General features: G+C 42.5%; 1 protein-coding gene across 1 annotated transcript; it reads left to right on the top strand.

Moving 5' to 3' along the window:
* Positions 1-1029: 1029 nt before the first annotated feature.
* On the top strand, positions 1030-22765 carry NICOL1 (NELL2 interacting cell ontogeny regulator 1). Its single transcript, XM_077477918.1, has 4 exons — positions 1030-1156; positions 12516-12648; positions 18602-18690; positions 21612-22765. Exons 1-4 carry the CDS (start codon positions 1091-1093, stop codon positions 21717-21719), a joined length of 396 nt encoding a protein of 131 aa, XP_077334044.1. The 5' UTR covers positions 1030-1090; the 3' UTR covers positions 21720-22765.
* The last annotated feature ends 307 nt before the right edge of the window (positions 22766-23072 follow it).

Raw genomic sequence — 23072 nt, 5'->3', positions numbered from 1 at the left:
TTCACATATTCACTAAGTGCCTTATTTTTCCATATTTAGCTACAATTGTATAGCTGCCTTGTGTTCAGTAATCTTGTGCTGCATTCAGTGAGTAGAATGAAGGTAGGGGGAACGCAATAGCGCCCCCTACCTATGGAAATAGGTAAATTAAATAATAAAAAAAAAAAATCTGTTATTTAAATGGTCACTTACCTGTCAGCTGACACTTGACTTCTAGAAAATTCTACAGTTGGTCAGGTGATCCAACGAACCTATAAAAAGAAGAGGTTGTAAAAGAATTTGAAGCAACAAATTTATTCAGAACAAAGACTGTAGCAGAAGAAAAGGCACCCCTCCCTCCCTTTGTCGCCGTCCTTCACCCTTTTTGAATATTCCTTTAATTATAAGGGATAGCGGTTTTTGTTATTATTTGGTTGGTTCGAGCTTTTAAAGCATTGGTATTTATAATCAATGTATGGTTATAAATGTTATATCGTCAAAATAAAATATATTGGTTATTATTGGTTATATACAGTATATTGTCATACCAGTGATAAAGGGCCACGGCCATTCATACCACATATTAAGACCATTGGGTTTTGTTATATTTAAAGTTTAAAGTTAAATTGAATTTGGCCTCTAGTCCCATTAAAGCAGAAAATTCTGCATCATTGACCAGTATTTCTGCATAATTCACTTGTAAATGCATGTGCCTGTATACATGCTGGGACTGAAAACTGAGCTAGAGAAATTGAAGAAAAATCTTAGATGTGAAAATTTTGCTGATGTTTCGCCATCTAAAAACGGAAGAAGTTTTTGTACTACTAAATGCATTTTTTTTTTTGCAGCATCTTTCTGCCAGACAGATCCTGCATAGATATAATTTTATTACGTCCATGTGCATGAGGCCCATATCTGCCATCTTGCATTTACAGCTGTCGCACAGTATTATTTTTCTGGAAAATAGTTTCCACGTCCCACACTGTAGATACTGGAAATGCTTGTTATAAGCCAGCTGTGTCCTGACAGATCTGAATGTAACTATGGGAATTCTCCATAGCAATGACCCAACGAGCGAGGAAGGAGTACAAGAGAAGCCCGTCTGTCCGCTATGTCACATCCGCTTGGCTTTCCACACTGCTCCTGTCTGCTGCAGCAACACGGCTCTGTCCCAAAGGTAGGAAACCCTCTAGTCGCTGCTGCCAGGCTGCTTCCCACAATGCACTGCAGGTACAGAGACGTAGAGATGTCTGTAATACTGCAGCTGTCATACCATTACACTGGATTAGATATAAGTAAATCATTGATAAAACATACCAATAAGGCTACTTATAGAATTATTGTGAAGCAAAGATATCACATGTGAAGTGACATTAGTGTTACAGACCAGAGTGTCACACCATCCATCCACCTTCAAATTTTTAGCCTGATCCTGGTACATGGCCAATTGGAGACATAAACAAAAATCCATTAGCCAAAACATGGGCAGCACAGCAAAAAGAGGATCTCAAATATTAAGGCTAGGTTCACACTGCGGTCATCTGATATTGATTTTCAGTGCGATTATGTAGTGCAACTTGGATGCAACTCTGATAAGGTTTGAATATTCTATTCACCAAAGTAGTACAGGAACCTCTTCCAAGCACCATGATGATTTGCATTGATGTGCACAGACACCACTGAAAACAATGTGATTTCCATTTTCATGCGACTCTGTGCAACTCAAGTCCCACCTGAAACAGAACCATACTGAGATCTCAATAACAAAACACGCAGTAAAAAACACCAACATTTCAGAGAATCTCAGAAACCCTTTCTCGATGTGACAACGTGCAAGCTAACTAAACACCTATTTACACCCATCAATCAAAACACAACCTTCCCTGTGTATCTGAGGCTTTCCAATGATCGGTTCTGGTCACCTCTATGTTTGGGGCACAATTAAGCCAAAAACTACCATAGGAAAATAAAAAAGGTAAGGTTCCAGCCCTTATAAATGATCAATGATCAGGGAAGTAAACAGCTTGCCCTCAGTGTGTTCCAGCAATCAGAAACTCCTAAATCTGGATATCTGTAAAATTCAAAACAGGGGGGAGCTATTGCGCATGTCTATGCATGCTATAGACCAGTAATATTCCATTATTCAATGATTATATGCACATCTGCCTAATATAACAGAAAAGAAAGTTTGTGAAATAAAAAATAGGACCCACTACAAAAATATGTCAAAAAAGAAAACCCCAAAATAACATGTAGCACACCCCACGTAGGAACTTCTGATGCATTCTAACACAGAAAAACAGTCCTTGGCTTGTTTTTTGTTGTTTATTAGAGGTTAATAACTTGGAATGGGTAGGGTATTTATGGAATGCCCTACTTGTAAAATGTCCAGAAATATGAACAAAGGGGACAATTCCCTCCTTATTTTCACAAAGTCATTTACACAAAGTCCTCTTTTTTCCTTCCGCCTGCACAAACTTGGTTCACATGAGCAGCTCCTGCTGATTACTCCAGGGGAACGAACAGTATTTAGTGTTAATTCAGCAACTGCTCATTACAGACTAGGAACAACCTGTCCCTTAGTGCAGTGGTCATCAACCCTGTCCTCAGGCCCCACTAATAGACCAGGTTTTATATATTACCTTGGGGAGATGCAGACTAGAATACTGCAATCACTGAGCAGCAAATGATATCACCTGTGATGTATTTCAGTTATCTTGCAAACCTGGCTTTTTAATGGGCCCTGAGGACAGGTTTGATGATCATTGGTTTAGTGGATAAAGGAGCACAACATGGAGTGAACAGCATCTCCTTCTGCCTTCCTGAGACCCTGTGCCCAGTTCTACTGCCGCAGAAGATACCAGCCCACCTGGCTGCTTTCCTTCTCAGTCCTTCCTGACTTGCATGCTTCCCCAGTAACTTCCTGACTGGCACACTTCCATGGAGACTACCCAGGGCAAGGATGAAGACTTGAGCACAATTCTGTCTTCAGAGAGCACTTCTACAGCTAACAGTCTCCCCTTGTGTAGTCCCTATATTGTGCTAATATTACTCACTGTCTTTGCTTTGCTCTTTCCGGCTGCCTCTTCTGGCAGAAAACCTTCAAGTTACCTCCTATGGTGGGATGCTTCCAAGCCAGCTATCCCGAGCCTCCAGCCTGAGGTAAAACCCCTCCCCGACAGGGGTCCCCCAAGGGCCTCTCCTCAACACTCCATCTCTATCTTCCACTTCCCTGCTGGCATGGCCCATGTCTATTTATGGAATTTTCTCAGTCACCCACATAGAATAGCGAGTGGGAACATAAGTTCCCGCTACACAAGTGTGAATGGGGCCTGAATATTCCCCAAGTAAATACCTAATCATCAGGGAGCAGCTCTTAAAAGTTCAATTCTTTCTCTACCTGAGACAGAGTAAGGAACAAGGCATGTGTAGGGACCCTGTCAAGCTGTACTGTTAGAATTCTAGTGGGGGGCCGGGGGCCACCATTGTCAAAGAGCCCTACCAGATCCCCGACCTCCACTGCAGCAGCGACCCAGGGTGGTCAAGAACACACCCTCAACCTATTGATTAGAAAATGAGGAAATCTGATGAAATCATTCTTCTGCTCTCTCCTGTAAGCATATTCAGTGTCAGCACATGTGCATTGCAGCAGAGCCTGATTGGCTCCTGTTACTTCCTCACCCTCTGCCAATCTGAGTCCTGCTGAATAAGGCATTATAGACCAGTGGCAGCCCGTCCATAAGAGGCGCACGGGCGCAACCCCCCCCCATCCATGTGTCCGGCCCCCTAATTTACATACATGGTGGCGCATGGATTCCAATGGGAGGGTGTTTTTTTTTTGAAGCACGTGATTAGAGCCAGAGGCTCTAATAAGGCTCCACATGGGCCTGTGGTGTCAGGAGTCAAAACGGTCATTCTTCTGCTCTTCTCCTGCCTGGACTCATAGAGCCAATTTATATAGAGGTAACTAATGCTATAGGATTTTCATTTCTATGTGTTTGGGGTTATTCTCAGGTTGGACATCCCCTGTTAGCTACCTGAATACAGTATTGAGCTATATTGCTCTGTGTCTTAGTTATTATTGTTCAACTGATTCCTGGCCATATGTGCATTGTTACTGTTCATTACTTTTCTACAGAAACCTCACAGTAAAGACAATTTCTGTGTGTCTCTCCCCTCGTCTGTCCTTGCACTGTGCTGATCTAGTCACTCCGTCTCTATCTGCTCCTGCTGCCTCTCCGGATAAGGTCCCTCCAACTGCCTCCTGTGGTAGGTTTCTTCTAGGCCAAGACCCACCCAAGCTCCAGCCCACTCAAGCCCCAGCCGGCAGGGGTCTCTCAAGGGTCACTGACAGACTGCCTCAGCACTGCTTCTTCATGTTCCACCTGAGTCCCCTGCTGGCATGGCTTATGTCTATTTAAGAGCTCCTTAGTTCCCTGCCAGGCCCACTTCCTGGGGATTGGCCCCTAAATATGCAAGAACACCCTCCTAGCTTCCACCCACTACCTTCTAGAATCGGGATGAGTCATCCAGCCCTGCACAGTGACCCTGACCCAGATTCAATGGCTCAGGCTTAGCCCTGAGCCAGACTAGAATTTACCTTCACTATTGCTAGTAGCACACTAGAGGGTGATAAACATGTAACGTTTTGTATTTTATTTACAAATCCATAATTAATGTGCCTAAGATCTGCATTAACCTTTTTCCACCCACATCACACATATGCGACGGCAATAAGGGTGGTCCATAACACTCACGTATGGATCCATGTGCAGCTGAGGTTTCTCTGTTGTGAGTTCTCCCAGCACAGTGACCAACCTGTCTTAGCCCTTGTACACACAGTCATTGGATTTTGTCCGAAACTGTTGCATACACACGGTCTGACAAAGTTGTCGGAAAATCCGATTGTACATAACGTGATGACGTTATTTCGTTATGACGGGACTACGTTCAGGCTAGTAGCCAATGGCTTTGGTCTAGGAATTTGATCTGAGCATGAGTGGCACTTTGTCCGTCGGAGTAGGCTACACATGATCGGAGTATGTCATGAGCATTTTGTCAGAAAATTTTACGGACAAGTTGTAAAACTTGGTCCGTCTGATACTCCAACGGAAACAGTCCGATGAAGACCACACACAGTCGGATTATCAGACAAAATGGTCCGATAGGATACATTCCGTCGGAATCTCAGACCGTGTGTACAAGGGCTTAGACAGTTCCTAGTCTCTAGTAATGATTGGGAGCTGGTGGGACCGGCTCTCCCTCATGTGACCATTGTGACAGCCAATCAAAGAGGTCACACGATCGGGTAGGCCTTCCTGCCCCCTGGGCATAAAGACCCTGTTAAATGGACACCAGTGCTGGATGGGGAATGGTTAACAAACACATTCTGAGGCAAAACCTCTTTAACAAATAAACTTACAGTCATAATGATTAGAAACATGTTCATTCATGTATGGTGTCTAGTTAGTATGGGGGAATGTATATTTTAAGTACAAAGTCCCAGCTTTGTACTGTCTACTCTTGCTGAGTGTAGAAGGGTAGACGTCTAAACCAGAACAGTAATAAGGCTTTTGCTGGTCCTCAAACCCGTAATGGATTTTCCAACTTGGCCAACAGGTAAATGTGGTACGCATCAGGTAGTAAGCTTTTTTTTCCATTGAGAAGAAATAATCCGAGACCGCTTGCATAGTGATTTTCCAACAAGCTGACAAGTCTCTGCATGTGAGGTGCCCCGTGCTGGTCTTTCCGATGAGAGCTCTCTCACCTCAGGAAGATGGATAGCAGAGCTCAGGGAGGAGATAAGCGGACTTGTTCAACAAGTACAAAGATGTGTATAATGCAAAAACCCACAAGAATCGCAGATTATCTCTACACTGGGCTGATAGCAATCCAGAATTTGACTACTTGCTATGGCTCTCTGCAAAAACGTGTGTGTGTGTATATATATATATATATATATATATATATATATATATATATATATATATATATATATATATATATATATATATATATTAAGCACAGCGATGACCCTAGCCGCACACCCATGTAAAGGCCGGTGTTTGCCCATAGCCCCATAGCCATTCCGCCTCTGTATACTGGAATGCAGCAACTGCACGGATATAGCCACTGATCCCAAACTGATAGCTGCGTGGGTGCAGATGCCTGAACACAGACAGTGTGCGTTTGGGGACAGGCACTTGCTTGGCTGTCAAACTGGGTCTAGGGTTTGTGTCAGTGTTGTGGCTGCGCCCCACTAGCCACAAATTGGAATGCCTGCATGGATGCATGGAACACCTGTGCATCGCATGCGGGCAAAGATGACCTTTTTCACAGGAGTACGGATAGGTACGCCCATTTGAATGAGGCCATAAAGTATCAGAGGTTGGACATTATCGAGAAGTAAAAAAAAAAAAAAGTATATATACAGTATATACATATTCATAGCAAACGCTTGCTTACATTCAGGGATTTGTAGTTTGTATACACATTAATACGCATTCAAGCTGGCCAACTGTATCAAAGTGATCCTTATCTGGTCAGTCCCTACTCTACCTTGCAGTTTGCCAATATCATACTTGCTAAACAACATACTCTTAAGCTGGCTACACATTATACAATTTCCTTGTATAATTTTTCTTTAGATTTACCAAAGCCACATCAAGGCCGGTAAGGGGGGCGGGAGGGGCGGCTGCCCAGGACATCTGTAGCATGAGAGGTGGAGGGGGCGCTATATGGGGAGTTTCTGCAACTATTAGCTGACAGAAGTAGTGACAGTGGCATCACTACTTTTGTCAGCTTAGTGTTGTATGTTATATGCCAAATGTGGAGAGGAGGAGAGAGTGGGCTGTGCTCTCTCTCCTCTCCAGCTTCACTCTCCTGGCACTGTAGCGCTCTTCCATTGGGAATGTAAAAACAGGACTTTACAGTTTGCTTGCCTGCCCCCCCTGCCCTCCCTTTTCCTCCCAGCAATGTGTGTAGGGTGCAAACCCAGAGCTGACATCCAGTGGAATCCCCAAGCTGTGATCCCAGTCCCCTTCAGCAGCAGCATCTCTCCCGCCAACTGCCGCATAGGCAGGTTTAGAAATCGCCCCCCCCCCCCCGCTCCTCATCAGCTCTATGTCAACATGAGGAGGAGCTTTGGAAGAAGAGAAAAGGAGAACTGCACTGGGGACACAAGGGAAGGAATGAGAGTATTTGTAGGGAGAAAATTATTACTTCTTTACTTCTTAGTGGGATCGATGGGGGGGGGATATTTGTGCCACTGTGCTAGGACGGGAATTCTGGTGGGGTTGTGCTGGGATGGGGAATTTGAGGGGTGCCATGATAAGATTTTTTCAAGAAGGGGTATTGGGGGGAGGGGTGTGCTAGGAGGGGTCATTTGTGCTGGGGGGTGGGAGGAAAACGATTTGGACTAGGAGGAGGGAATTGGGGGATTGTACTAGAAGAGGTGATTTGTGGGGGGGGGGGGGGGGATTTGCACTAGAATGGGAATTTTGGAGGCTGTTAGAGGAATTGGGGGGGGGGGGGTACTTGTGCTAGTATGGATGAGGGGGGGGGTATTTGGGAAAAAATGTTTTGGGGAGGGGGATTTGTGCTGGGAGAGGTGACAGGGGTAAGATTTATCCTAGAAGGGGAAATCCTAGAGCTGTTAGGGGGATTGTGGGGGGAGGAGATTTGTGCTCGTAGGGATGATTTGTGCTAGGAGGGGGAATTTGGGGGGTGGCAGGGGTAAGATTTGTTCCCAGAGGGGGGATTTGTGCTGGGTAGATGAGGATGTGTGCCAGGAGGGGGCATTTGTGCTGTGGGGATGGGGGAAGAGGATTTGGGGGGTGACAGGGGAAAGATTTGTTCTCAGAGGGGGGATTAGTGCTGGGAGGATGAGGATTTGTGCTAGGAGGGGGGAAGATGATTTGTGCTTAGAGGGAGATTGGGGGGGGGGGGTTGTGCTAGAAGAGGTGATGGGGGAATTGTGCTAGGATAGGAAATATCATGGGATGGGGGGGGGGATTTATGCTAGTAGAGATGATGGGAGGTATATGTGCTAGAGGGTAAATTTGGGGGGAGAATTTGTGCCAAGAGGGGGATTTTGGGGGTTGGCAGGGGTAAGATTTGTGCTGGGATGGAAAAATTGGGGGGTGGTTGGGAGGGGGGTTGTGCTGGGGGATGGGGGAAGAGGATTTGTGCTAGGAGGGGGGATTTTTTGGGGGGATTTGAAGGAGAGAATTTGTGCTAGTAGGGATGATTGATGGATATTTGTGCTAAATTTATTTATGCTACTCGGGGTGACTGGGGGGGGTATTTGTGCTAGGAGGGGATATTTGGGGGAGGAGAGGATTTGTGCTGGGAGGGGGGATTTGCAGAGGGAGAAGATTTGCGCTTGGAGGGGAAATTTGAGGGGTGAGGGTATGTGCTAACAGGGTGCTTTTTTGGAGAGGGATAGTTGTGCTAACAGGGAACGTTTGGGAAGAGAGAGGATTTGAGCTTAGAAAGAGGATGAGGAGAAGATTTGTGCTGGAAGGGGGGATTTCAGCAGGGAGAAATTTGTATTGGAAGGAGGGGGAATTTTTGTTTGTTGAGGATTTTGGCTTGCAAAGGGAATTTATGCTTAGGGCTAAGTATGCTGATTAGTGATCCCTTTTTAATTTTTGGAGGGGAGCAGGGGGATTTTTGCTAACACATGATGATCATAAATCCTGGACACTGACGTTGCATGACAAGTCGTGGTATGATAACCATTCATATATGTGCGACTTAAAGTTACAGCCACATCAAAGTAGTTCATGCACTACTTTGGTCTTACTTTCATGCAACTTGAGGGCCATAGACCTCAATGTTATCCCTCAAAAGTTGCATGAAAGTCGTACCTGAATGTTATACAATGCAACAGTGTCCATTATCACTGGTCAAAGCCAAAGTCGTATCCAAGTTACACCCGTCCTTGGAGTCATATAAGTGTGAATGGAGCCTAAGAGTATGGAAATATAGAGCCAATAAAAGGCAAACAGACACAGCTGGAGGTGAGCTATGACCAAGATCCAGAGATCCATGTCCACAATAGGGAAAGACTCAAAGTTTAAAGCTCCATGCACATTGAAGCTCAAAAAAGCTTTTTCTGGATGCCAGATTGCTGGCAGAAAACGCTGGTTGAAAAACCTGCTTTTAACAGCATTTCGTACTAGCGTTTATGAGCGTTTATGGGCGTTTTTAGTAACAATACACAGAGGACACTCCAAAAATCCCACAGTGCATTCCAAACTCCCACAATGCATTGAAAAAATAGAACACCGAACACTAATTAACGCGTGTTTATGTGCGTTTACGCGCGTTTATTAGCGTTTGTCGTTTTTTGGCAGTGAAAAACTGCACTTTGAACGCAAATTTCTGGTGTTCAATAAAAAGCCCATAAACTTTACTGCTCATTAAAGCTAAAAAACATCCACGTGTGCATGGACACATAGGCTAACATAGAGTGGAGTTTATGGGCTTTTAAAAAAAATGCCCAAACTCCAATAAGCTGCAGTTTCTGAGCTCCAGTGTGCATGGAGCCTAAGTGGGGGGACAGCACCAACAGGTAAAAATAGCAATCTATGCAAGCAGCCAGATGGGTCCCAAAAAAAGCTCACCTCCAGTTGTGTCTGTTTGCTCCCTATTTCCACCCTCTAGTTAGGTAGGTATTAGAGTGAGGATTTTTCTATCAGAGTTGGAAAATTTAAGCAGGCCTAGCTGCTGGCTAGGCTTGTTTGTTTTCATTCTGCGCTGGAAGTGGCTCAGGGCAGGGCTGGTGACTCACAGGTAGCATCACTGTCACCTCCCTCTTCTTTCTAGAAGGTGCTAGAAAGAGAGAAGGAGAGGAGAGGTGGAGCTGCCTGGGGTAATTTAAGGAGCCTTAACCAATCCCCAATTTGGATTGGCAGGGGGCAGGCCTCCTTAAATAACCAGGGTCAGCCTTTCTGGGGTATGAACCACAACATTCAGCAACCCCTGCTGGGGGCATTACTACATGGCTATGCAATAAGGGCAGTTTCACACTGCCGAGGTGCGGTTTGGCCGCAGCAAGGGTCCAGCACAGTGTACCCTCGATTTCCCATAGACTGCTATAAGGTTGTGTGTTTTCTGAAAGCGCACCAAAAATGCAGCATGCAGGACCTTTGGTGGGCTTTCAGAGGTTGGCAATCTGCAAGACAGAGTAAGGACTGGCTGGAGAGGGATTACTTTGAACATGTATTGCAATATATGCAAATTAAGAATCCCTGTTTTTGTAAGAAAGAGATTACTTTGAATATGTAAGGGTTAACATGTGGTCATACCTCTTTAGTATCCCATGTGTTGTATATATAGAAGCCATTTAGAACCTGAACACAGACACATCTCCATTTTCACTGCACAGGACAGGTCAGTGATGTCTGAAATTGCTGCTCTATTTTTTAACAGAGCAATACATAATGCTTAAATTATCTTTACCTGTTGGTGCCGTCCACCCTCTTAGGCTGGGTTCAGACTATTGTGAATTAAATGCGGGTATCCCCACATCCAATTCGCATTGCAGGAGATTGTGAGCACCGCGGAATGCCCCATATTGCACTGCGAGATCTCAGTGCATTGCTGTATGATGATTGGCCAAAGCATGCACCTGACCTGCATGCTTTGGTCTATCACAGCGCGCTCTTCTAAGAGAGCCATAATTGGCCAAAGGCAGGATGCCTTTGGCCAATCAGGGCTCAGAAGGACTAAGTCCATGCCCCACACTATATAAGGCTGCTTTTTCAGACTCATTTTTACAAGTTAAAAACACGTTTTTTTGCTATAAAATTACTTAGAACCCCCCAAACGTTATAATTGTTTTTTCTAACACCTTAAAGAATAAAATGGCAGTCATTGCAATACTTTTTGTCCCACCGTATTTATGAAGCAGTCTTACAAGCGCACTTTTTTTTTGGAAAAAAAATCACTTTTTTGAATTAAAAAAATAGGACAACAGTAAAGTTAGCTCAATTTTTTTATACTGTGAAAGATAATGTTACGCGAAGTAAATTCATACCCAACATGTCACACTTCAAAATTGCGCCCGCTCTTGGAATGTTGTCAAAATTTTACCCATAACAATCTCCATAGGCGATGTTTAAAAAATTCTACAGGTTGTATGTTTTGAGTTACAAAGGAGCTAGAATTATTGCTCTCGCTCTAACGATTGCAATGATACCTCACATGTGTGGTTTGACCACCATTTTCATATGCGGGAGCTACTCACGTAAGCGTTCGCTCCTGCGCAAGAGTTCGCCGGAATGGGGTGCTTAAAACATTTTTTTTTCTTATTTATTTTACTTGATTTTATTTATATTTTCACTGTTTTTTTTTTTTTTTTAAATGGGTCACTTTTATTCCTATTACAAGGTGTCAAAAAGTCCTCAGATCTCATATTTGGCAAGTGGTTAAACGGCAGCTGTGTGTAGTGTTGTTGGCGTGGACAGAGAGATAACTTGAGTTAGATTAAAGTGATTGTAAAGGATTGTTTTTTTATTTTTTTTTAAATAACATATTCTACTTACCTCCACTGTGCAGTTTGTTTTTAACAGAGTGGCCCAGAACATCCTCTTCCCCCAGCTCCTCCCCCGCATCAGATAACCCCCTAGGAGAAGCACTCTCCCAAGGGGGTTACTTTGTGGGCATGCTCCTAAGTTCAGCATTTACGTCCACGGACATGAATGTCGGACTTGGCCCTACCCCCTCATCATTGGATTTGATCCAGTTCATGCACTTGTGAAAACTATAATATTTTGGCCACTAGATCAAATCTTCCCAGTGGGGACTAAACCTGACAGGGATTGTAACATGTCCATACTCCTATCTAAAAGTAAAACAAATTCAAGAGGAACCCATGCGCCTTTCATTTTTTTCAGCCCCTTCTTACTTTGTTCACTGGATTGTCTTAAAAAAAAAACTCACATGCTCAGCAAATCGAATGTTGCCTGGTGAAATCACACACATAGGTTGGACTTGATGGACTTGTGTATATTTTTAACAAATAGACTGTGCCGGTGCACTTGTTCCAGAGCTCAGTAAATGATGATGAAGCTTCACTTTGCAAAGAATACCCAATCTCATGGAAGAGGGGAAAAAAAATAATAATAATTATTTGCTTGCACATGTTTGGATTATGGAAGTCAACTGCACTTGCAAGGTTTACAGTCTATTTGCCTTTAGTAAATTCAACAGTTCTGTGTGACGTCATCAAAATCCAACTGACTCCAGGTTCTTGCAGCAGGCCACCCCAATGACACACTGCTGTGCATGTATATTGTGTGGTAGACCGTTTCAAAGCCTCCTGGGATGAGTGGCATTTTGGTATCCCAGCAGACAGTGGACAGGATACCTACATCATTCTTGTCTAGATTTTATAAAAAGTTAAAGGGGGTAACCATGTGCTTTAAAGAGACTAGGACAACACAGAGGAAGGTCAGAAATTGGAGTAGACTATGTTTCTAAGGATAAACAGCATTATTGTAGCTTTTCCTATTTCTCATATTTTGCAGATTTTCATCATGTCCTACATTGCCGCCATGATGACTTTTCTGGGGCTGGTCACAGGCATATTTACGGTCACCTCCCTGGCTCAGAAGGTGACTGGAAGTTTATCTGAGCAAGGCACTGTTGTCCCGGCTGAAAGTAAGTAGTGTATTGGACTGTCTAAAGCAGTTGGTAGAAATGAGAGGGCAGAGGGCCATCTAAACATTTTTAGTCAACAATCTCACAGAAGACTCTCTGGGGGGGAAATTGCAACTGAACGGGGCAAAAAATCTGTCCCAAATGCTATTGTTTCCCAACCTCCCAAATTTACCTGAGAGGAAGAGGAGGGAGCCATATGCTCGCTAAACCTTAAAGTGGAACTAAAGTTTTCATACTTGCATGTCCCATTACCCTTTGCTGACATCTTTTTCTGAGGGCACAGGAGGCCATCATCCCAGTACTTGGAGACCGGCCCAGCACCTACAAGGTGAGCTGTGATTGCACAGCTCAGTTTACAGTGCTGGAGGAGACGGTAAGCAGGCAAATAGTGACAGTGCATGTCTCTTCTGAAAAAAAAGCCTGCCCGCTCTCAACTTTTTACAACAGAACTTCAGTTCCCCTTTAAAGTAGAACTATGAGCAAAACTTTTTTTTTTCATTTTGGCTAGAGTAGGAGTAGTGGGAGGATTATAACCCCTGTCAGTTATGTCAGAATGTTTATACTGAAATATTAAAACAGTATTATATATACAAAATCATGCAAATGTTTGTGTTTTTAGGGAGATTTTCACATTTCTCCACAAATACAACCAAGTAATTTAAGTTTGTTTATCTGTGCTATTTTGAAGACAAGAGATAACAACGATGTGCTAAAATATATATTAACTAAAAATGCAGTGTAATAATATCAGATATATTTGGTGATGATATACTTTCAAATATCAAATATATGGGGTTAATACACATAATATATTTTTACCACAAGTTCTTATTACAAAATACCATATTTCAAAACCTGAATGATAACTTAACGTAAATTTTAGACTTGGTAACTCTCAGTTAACCACTTTCAGACTGGACCAATTTGCTGGTTTAAGACCAGAGCACTTTTTGCGATTCAGCACTGCGTCGCTTTAACTGACAATTGCATGTCCGTGCAACATGTCTCCCAAACAAAATTGACGTCCTTTTTTTCCCCACAAATAAAGCTTACTTTTGGTGGTATTTGATCACCTATGCGGTTTTTATTTTTTGCGCTATAAACAAAAAAAACGACAATTTTGGAAAAACATTATTTTTTACCTTTTGCTATAATAAATATCCCCAAAAAATCTATATAATAATAATATATTTTTTACTAGTAATGGCGGCGATTTGTGACTGCGACATTATGCGGGACACATCAGACATTTTTGACACATTTATGGGACCATTGTCATTTATACAGCAATCGGTGCCATACAAATGCACTGATTCCTGTGTAAATGACACTGGCAGTGAAGGGGTTAACCAGGATGTGGCAGTGTAGGGGTTAAGTGTGTTCTAGGGGCATGTTGCTAACTGTGGGGGGTGTGGCTGTGTTTTACAGATCACTGATCTCTGCTCCAATCACAGGGAGCAGAGATCAGTGTCACTTGATGCTAGGCAGAACGGGGAGATACTGTTTACATCGGCATCTCCCCGTTCTTCCTCAGGTGAGAGAAAATGAAAAAACTCTCAGCATTTTGTTCGGTATTTGCTGTGGATCGTGCTATGTGATCTTTATTTTACAATAAAAGGCACAAGAAAATAGATCCCTTTCGGAGTGCGGCTGTCCAGAGTTTTTTCATTTTCTCTCACCTGTGCATGCATTAGCCAGCACCTGGGGCTCTCCGTCTGTAAGAGAAGCGATCATCCTGGTGGATCGACTTGGAGCGGTGGTTTCCTTCAATCGAGTCCGCGGGACCCGCGATCAGACTCACGGAGGTCCCGACCGGCGCGCGCGGAAAATTCAAGGGGACGTACCTGCACGCCCATTTGCCTGTTAGTGCCATTCTGCCAACGTATATCGTTGTGCGCCAGTCGGGAAGTGGTTAATAGCTTTCCATAGCTCCACGGACTTATGTAAATAGATTAGGTGTTGATTTTAATAATGATTCTTTCTCAAAACAAACAGACCTTAAGAGCCGGTTCACACAGCGGGCGATGCGAGGCGACACGACTCGCCTCGCCTCGCTCTCGCAAGTCGCCCCCGTTCTGTACAATGGAACCGTTCTGAGAGGAGCGACTCGAGTCGCTCCGACTCAGAAAAAAGGTTCCTGTACTACTTTTGGGCAACCTCGGGGCGACTTGCATTGACTTCTATACAGAAGTCATCTGCAAGTTGCCGCTGAGGTCGAGGCAGGTCGCGGCGAGGCAAGTCGGAGTCGCCTCGCCTCGCCTGCAGTGTGAACCGGCCCTAAAGCTTAAAGCGGAGTTCCACCCAAAAATAGAACTTCAGCTTTAAGCACTCCTCGCCCCCTTACATGCCACATTTGGCATGTCATTTTTTGGGGGGGGAGTGGGGCTTCGTTAGGAGGGGGGGAATTCCTGTCCCACTTCCTCCTTCCGCCCAGGGACCGCCAAGGTGACTCCTCCTTTCGGCCCCTCCCTCTAGGCGATCTCCTGGGACACATGACAGGTCCCAGGAGATCGCCTGTCCACTCCGGGAGCGCAGCGTGACTCGCGCACGTGCTGTGCGTGTCCTGCGCATGTGCTGTGCGTGCCCTGCCGTGAAGCCGAAAGCTGTCACAGCCGGGTGCCCAGAGTGGCAATGGAGGCGCCGGTGGAGCGGAGGTGGAGAGGAGTGACCATCCGTTCAGCCACTTCGCTGGACTGTGGAACAGGTAAATGTCTGTTTATTAAAAGTCAGCAACTACACTTTTTGTAGCTGCTGACGTTTAATAAACATAAAAAGCCTGGAACTCTGCTTTAAACCACTATTTCAGTAAAAATACATTTAGGATTAATTTATTTTTAAACACATATCACGACAAAACCATTGTACAGACTTTGGCCTTCACTTTACAGAGACAGACCAAAATGTGTATGTCTTGTAATATTTGGAATATAATTATTTCATGCTGCAGGTAAAAATAACATAATTCCAATTTGCTCTGCCATATATTTAAGTGGTTTTGTTTTGTATATGTTAAAAAATTAAATTGCCAAAAGGTAAAAATAAAAAGATTAATACTTTACCAGGGCTTAAGAACTCTTGTTTTGAGAAGCATCAAGTTAGGTGTCCCTAAAGACTTCTTCCAACATTCCTACATCTCTGTGCTCTGTCCTTCTCCTCTCTTCTTCCAAGATTCTTTCCGTCCCAAAAACTCTTTCAGCCCCCTTCCAGTCCTCCCTTCAGCTATGTGTAGCCACTTTTATTCTACCCAAAAAGTGTGTGTAACTACTACGTAATTGATGATGTCAAATGACAGGTTGTTTCTATGTAACCATGACAACCTCATCTGTGCGACCATCTTGGACTCTTAATATTTTCACCACCAGGGACAGTATAGGATAAGAATTTTATTGAAAATTTTCATTTGTCCAAAATTAATCTTCATGTAACCTTTAACTTTGGCTTAGAAAAAGACTATAAAATATCTAGAGCTGTCTAACTGATGTCAGATGCTCCAAATTATGGTCTCTACCCATGAATTATATGTCTACTAAGTGGATCTAACCTACACAATTATCTTGTGTTGTACATACCTTGAGAGTTAAGTCCTGGTTCTGACTAGAAGTATAACGGTTATTCATGAATATTCTCATTAATAGAACTCCTATACATGCCAACTCATATACAGTATTTGAACCATATACCTCTCGTTCACTAATAATTTTATAATTTCATGATTAACATTCAACAATAGATAATGAGTGAGTGTATGTGTGTATATATATATATATATATATATATATATATATATATATATATATATATATATATGTGTATATATGCCTCGGGCTAGCCATCCCCGAGACATTAAAGTCGGATGGATCTGCACCCCAGGCCATAGCCTTCCTGGGGGCTGGTCAGGAGGACCAAGACCATGAAGTCAGCACATCATTCTGGACCAGAAACCTGAACCACGTGATATCCACATCTTAAATACCCTCTCCCAGAAAGCACAGCGAGAGCGCCATTCCCCCGGGCGGGCTCCGTGAGAGAGTAACTTAAGCACCTGACCAGACCATAGTTCGATGCCTGCCAGAGGAGACAGTGCCCCCTGTGGCCAGGCTGAACATCTCACAGTCCAGTCAGACTGATGTCGAGGCCCAATTTAGATAATTGTACCCAAACCAAACTGCAGTTTAGGCAACTTTAACTTTAGAAAAAACGCATAGCGCGTGTTCTTCAGGAGCCACATATATATATATATATATATATATATATATATATATATATATAATTAGTATTATAATAAAAATATTAAACTAATAAATGTAAAATTATTCAGATAATTACTCTGTTGTCATGTGGACCTTACAGCTGACTGCTGCGGATGTAACTCTGGGTGGTTCAGGCAGGCAGGTCCACTGGAGCACCAACACGGATCCCACTGGGAGCTAGAGCCTAAGATTCCCCAGGCCAGTGATGGCGAACCTTGGCACCCCAGATGTGTTGGAACTACATTTCCCATGATGCTCATGCATTCTGCAGTGTAGTTGAGCATCATGGGAAATGTAGTTCCAAAACATCTGGGGTGCCAAGGTTTGCCATCACTGCCCCAGGCAGTCTAAGAGTCAGCAGGTGTTCACCAGAGCCTCTAGTGGTGAGGATGGACTGCACTGTAACTGACTCCACGTTGCATCCCCCAGGGTGTCCCAGCCCATGCTCATGATAGGCTACAGGAGGACAGAGAGAAAGCAGCAGCCCAGGACAACAAGGGATAGTAAGGAGATAAGCCAAAGGTCAGGGCAACTAGCAGACAAGGATAGACAGAAAGGCCAAAAGGTCAGGGTCACAAGCAAGCAGGGATAGTCAAGAACAAGCCAAGATCGGTAACAGAGACAGGCAAAGAGCAAACAGGAAACCAAACACATAATATTGCTTGGCAAGGCAGGCTTGGAGAACGTGGTGTTAAATAGTTGTTCCCGTTGAGGCTAGGGTGGAGCCACACAGAGGGAAGATTACTAAACCATGCAGGTGTGAGAGTGAAAGCTCTAAAGCTGATACACAGACCAGGTAAGAGACAGACAGAGCATGAAAGTATTACTGCAGAGTCATGACAATAATACAATATGTTTCATATGGTCGTATTTGAATAAGCCCCTTTGCTCATTCCTGGAAACAAAATTTAGGCCTGTGAGCTCATTTTAAATATGAGTCTCTTAGTCTAAACACTGTAAACCCTCTTCCTATCTTTATGTTTCAAAGACTCTTAATTTACAACCTGAGATAAAAACAGATAAAGCTTACACAGTCTCCTTGTGAGGCACTCTTGAAAAATCATGAACTCAGTTTCAACTGAGGGGATTTCCAGAGAGTGGCGTTGGGCTGTACTTTGCATTGCATGGTTCTACCACTTTTATCCCTAAAGAGTTTTGCAACTCTTTTGCCACGTACACATGATCAGAATTTCGGCCAGCAAAAGACCAATGAGAGCTTTTCGTCTGAAAATGCGATCTTGTGTATGCTCCATCGGAATTTACCTGGCGAATTCCTGCCAGCAAACATTTGAGAGCATGTTCTCAATTTTTCTGATGGAAAAACTTTCTATTGGAAATTCCGATTGTGTGTATGCAATTCCGGGGGGCGAAAAAACTCACGCATGCTCAGATTCAACTACGAGATGGAATCTATTGGCTACTGGGTATTGAACTTCCTTTTTCTTGTACGTCACCGCGTTCTTAACGGTCGGAATTTGGTGTGACCGTGTGTATGCAAGACAGCTTGAGCAAAATCCAGACGAAAACCATCAGAGCTTTTTCCGACCAAAATTCCGATCGTGTGTACGCGGCATTACATTTAGCCACAATTGTCTTGATGTGATAAAACAATTCTTTACTTTGGCGCTGCCAAGTCTTATACTGCTTTCTTATATATAAATATATGTTCACTAATGTACTATTATGTACAATCTTTTCCAAAGCTCGGCCATGTGTAGACTGCCATGCGTTTGAGTTCATGGAGCGAGCTTTGCAGGACATCAATACAGCAGCTCACAATTTGGACACCCAGGTATTTGTTTCACCACTAGTTATACTAAATAATGCTCTATGATATGAATGCTATGGTATTAGCAAAAAATAATAAAGTGTATGTATAGCCAAACATTTGTGGTTTTGAACAGAGAAGGGTATTGCCAATTGCATTCCATGGGGAAGGTTTATGTTTACTGCTTGCCCAAAGATGCATTGGAAGATTTCCCCACACCTCTTGCTCTTGTGACAATGCATACCGGGACAAACAGAGTGGGGTGAGCCTGTGCCAAGTGGAGTGGGGTGAGCCTGGGACAAGCGTAGAGAAAGAAAACCAGGATGAACTGGGAGGGTGGACCAGGACATTGCCAATAACTTTGGATGGCACCCCAATGCACCTAGGCAGCATGCTGTAACACACATAACAAGGTGTTCTAAATTCTCTCTACTTTATCTAGATCAAAAAAAAGTTTTGGCTATACATATACATTAATTGGGGGGGGGGAATAAAATATTCACAGAAATGGTACTGTACAAACCACAATGGTTTTTATATTACTTGGACTATAGTGAGTCTTCAGCCCCATCTCATCAACACCCCTTTTAACATAATGACTATAGACCAGCAGTAATCAATGATATTATATACCAGTCCTTTTGCATATACAGGCAAAACCTCCCTTCAACTAAATAAGTTCCTTCTCTGTCTCTATCCACTTCACACAAGCTCCATTTTAATTAATTAGCAAATCAAAGATATATTTAGAGATCTAGAAAAGAATGAGGCCATAAAGAGCAGTGGGAGACACAAAACAGCAGTCATTATGCAAGCTCCATTCATTAACAGAGTATTTTTAACGACTTTGATGAATTAGCCAGTTTATTTTAACCAGCCATCTCACACACAGTCTTCGGTGCTATTGGGGGCAGGGAGGATGTGTTACTACTGCTGTGATTTTTAATGTGAGTTATTAATATGCAAATGTGATGAGTATCACGTGAGACTGAGGGATTGAGCCTTAGTCCTGCATGTTCCTTGCAAGCAGATTTTTGATGCTATGTGTGGAAATGACTCAAGATTTTTTGATCATTGTAAAAACAGACAAATAATGAGTTCACTTATCAGCCCAAAAGGGTCATTGGGGATATTTGATACCACTGTGACTTGAGGAAAATTTTGTACGAGTTACTGGAACACACTGCAATGCATAAAAGTAGTGTAGTGCACTACGACCCAACCCATAGATGAGTGCTGTGTTGTGCTGCATTAAAAAAAAATTGCATACCCGGTTATATATGTGCTTTGTGGTGCATCGGCAGCCTTTTAAGGGGAAAAAAAAAAACAGACTGACGCTGATATTATTCAAAATAAATTAATAAATGGAGTTTGCAATGGCTAACCTCTTGGCTTCTGTGCTGGACCCTTGGCTTTAATTCTTTTAAGTTTTTGGTACAGAACAAATATGCATATTAGGAAAATCAGAAATTCTTATGTGCATACTTTTCCTGGGTTATTAACTCCAGTTTTTGAAGTAAGAGGGTCAGCATGATCACCAGGCAACTGTTATTTGCAGAGTGATCAATAGCAGCCTCCATATTTTTAAGGAATGTTTACTTTTTAAGGCTACTCTGTCAAAAGTTCAAAAGCCTATTCCCCCATCCATATTGTTCAGAACAGTGTTGGAGAGGGTGTATTGGACTGCTTGAGAGCCAGGCTGCAGCTTGGGTATAAGGGCAGCGGTCTGACTCTGTTATCTTTTTTGCAAACTTACATTGGTCCAGCTATGCTCAATGTAAATATTCACATCTGATAATAATAAAAAACCTTTAGGCCTCATGCACACTGGACGTTAAAATAACATTCCAAAAACGCTAGTAGCTTTGCAGTGAGTTTTTCAATGTTTTTGGAATAGCATTTTTTTGCGTTTTTATTTTTTATGCTTTAGCGTTTTTGTTTTTTTTCAATGGATCAAAACATTAAACGCTGGTGAGCTGCATTTTTTGAGTGTTTATTGGCGTTTATCAGTGTTTTTTGACATTGGCGCGTTTTTACAGCTGCAAAAACTTCTTTCATAACCCACTAATTTTGGGTTTTTTTTACAGCCAAAAACAGTTGACAACAGCCTATATATGCATGGACACATGGGCTAACATGATGAGGAGTTTATTGACTGTAGAAAAAAAGTCTGAAGCCAAAAACAGCAGCTGTAAAAACGTCCAAAAATATCTAGTGTGCATGAGGCCTTAAAGGTAGCTTCTCAAAGCACTTTACAAAGAAAACACAAAAAATTTACAGAATAAGACAACGGGAAAAAAGGGATAATTACGTGAAAGCTTGTCTTCAGAAAAAAGTTTTTAGATTTGAATGAGTTTAGAGAAAATTACTCTCTGATGTTTGGAAATTAATTCCAAATTTTAGGAGCATAGCGGGAGAAGGCTCTGTCTCCCATTGAGTGTAGGTGAGAAGAGGAGACACACAGAAGACCAGAATTTGAGGAGCAGAGGTTACGAGGGGGAGAGTAAATTGATAAAAATTCAAACAGATAGTGGGGTGACAAGTCTAGGTGAGCAAGAGGCTCTTAAAGTCTACAGTATGCAAAATCTGATGGTTAGACAGTGAAAAGACTCCAGGATAGGGGTAATATGTCACTTGTACCAGACCTAGTGAGGATTTTGGATGCAGAATATATATATATATATATAATTATATTAAAAAAATGAATCCAATAATTTAGATGTCCAAGTAGAATTTATGGAAAATGGGTGCACTTTGATAAACATTATGAGCTACCCCTTTTGGTGTGTGAGAATATTTCAAACTACTGTACTGGCTTTTCATCTAAATGTTAGTGTACCTTTAACACAGATTGATGTCATTTAGCCTTCCTTTTTTCATTCTGTAAAATCGCAATCAATGAATTTATAATGTTAATGAACATGTTTTGATGTGCTGTTTTCCAGACAGAGGAACTCCTGCTGAGAATAGAGGAACGGAACCTGTGTTACTGCATTGTACAAAGCCAGGAACTACAAAATAGCATCTGCATTACCAACACTAGAAATGCATAACCCTTAGTAACGCTTTACTTTGATATATCACTGCAATGCTATTCACTCTGAGACTTTACCTTAAAAATATCTATAAAAATAAGGATTGTATTAATAACACACTGTATTTATCAATGCTGCCTGTGCAATAGAAATTTCAAGAAAAGAATAGACAATGATGGAAATCAACAATAAATTGATGATGGAAATCAACAAGAGATAGATGATGATGGAAATCAATAGAATTGACAGGGAATCTGTTTTAAAACAAAATTTCCTTAATGGTTTTTAACCTATACATACAATACCTCAGAAGAGTCCCTGTGTCTTCTATAGGTTCTAGAGCATCCATTGCCAACCAGGTTTCCTCCAGAAGTATTTTAGGAGTTCCTTGAGCTTTGGCTGATTAATCTCCCACCTGATGGTACCTACATAGTTTAAGATCCAACTCCACTTGGCAGAGCCAGTAGCATGACATTGATAACCTTTTTTTTTAGCTGTCTGTAATGGGGCATTCTTCCAACTGATCATCAATGTAAGGGGCATTTTCCTTACGAGCTCCAATGATTTGCTTTCAGAATAGGTTCTCTGAGATCTGAAAATTATTTGAAGGGTTCCTCTGGAGTAAAGAGGTTGACAAAGGATGTTCTGGATTTTATTGAAGCTGCACTAACAGATTTCTCTGCAGCACCACCTCTTGGTGAAATCTAGTATTGTTCTATAACCATTACTTTACAGATTTACAGTACAACTGGCCCTCTAGGCAGATGGGACTTTTATACCTAACCTGGAAATTCCCTTTAATGAAGGTTAGAAAGTGTCTGTCTGACATTGGTGCAGTGCCTAGATTGCAGTCGTATACATTGTATATATATTTTTTTTATATTATGCTTGATGCCAGGACACCATATAGATACTGTTGGAAATTGTTACCATATGACACCAACTACAGTACAGAAGGGCCTGGTACCATACACAGTGCTTCACTGCTCACCAGATATTATTTTGCTATATAATAGAAGGGTTGCACATGTGTATCCTCTGAATAAACGCACAGCTTGAATTGATTTTTGTTTGTTTTAATATACTTTTCATCAGAAAGTACTTGTTATTAGCTTTTTATGTCCTTCTACTGGAGGGTCAGAAAACTCTCAGTAGGAAGTGATGTGAAAACTCATGCAAGGGTGCAAAATTCCTGGATGCAGTAAAGCCACGTTCAGGGATTTATGTCTGGGTGCGTGCATGGGTTTATGCATGTACAGCATAGATCTATGTACAGCCACTCATTACTAAGGACAGGTGCCTCTCTTAAGCGTGAAAATTATTTCAATTTAGGTCAGATGCCTATAGAATCCATGTACACGAGGCCTGAAG

This window comes from Lithobates pipiens, unplaced genomic scaffold, assembly GCF_037356315.1.
Source record: "Lithobates pipiens isolate NorthernLeopardFrog02 unplaced genomic scaffold, aLitPip1_a1.2 Scaffold_13, whole genome shotgun sequence".
Classification (NCBI taxonomy): Eukaryota; Metazoa; Chordata; class Amphibia; order Anura; family Ranidae; genus Lithobates; species Lithobates pipiens.
This window is presented reverse-complemented; position numbering and strand designations above follow the sequence as displayed.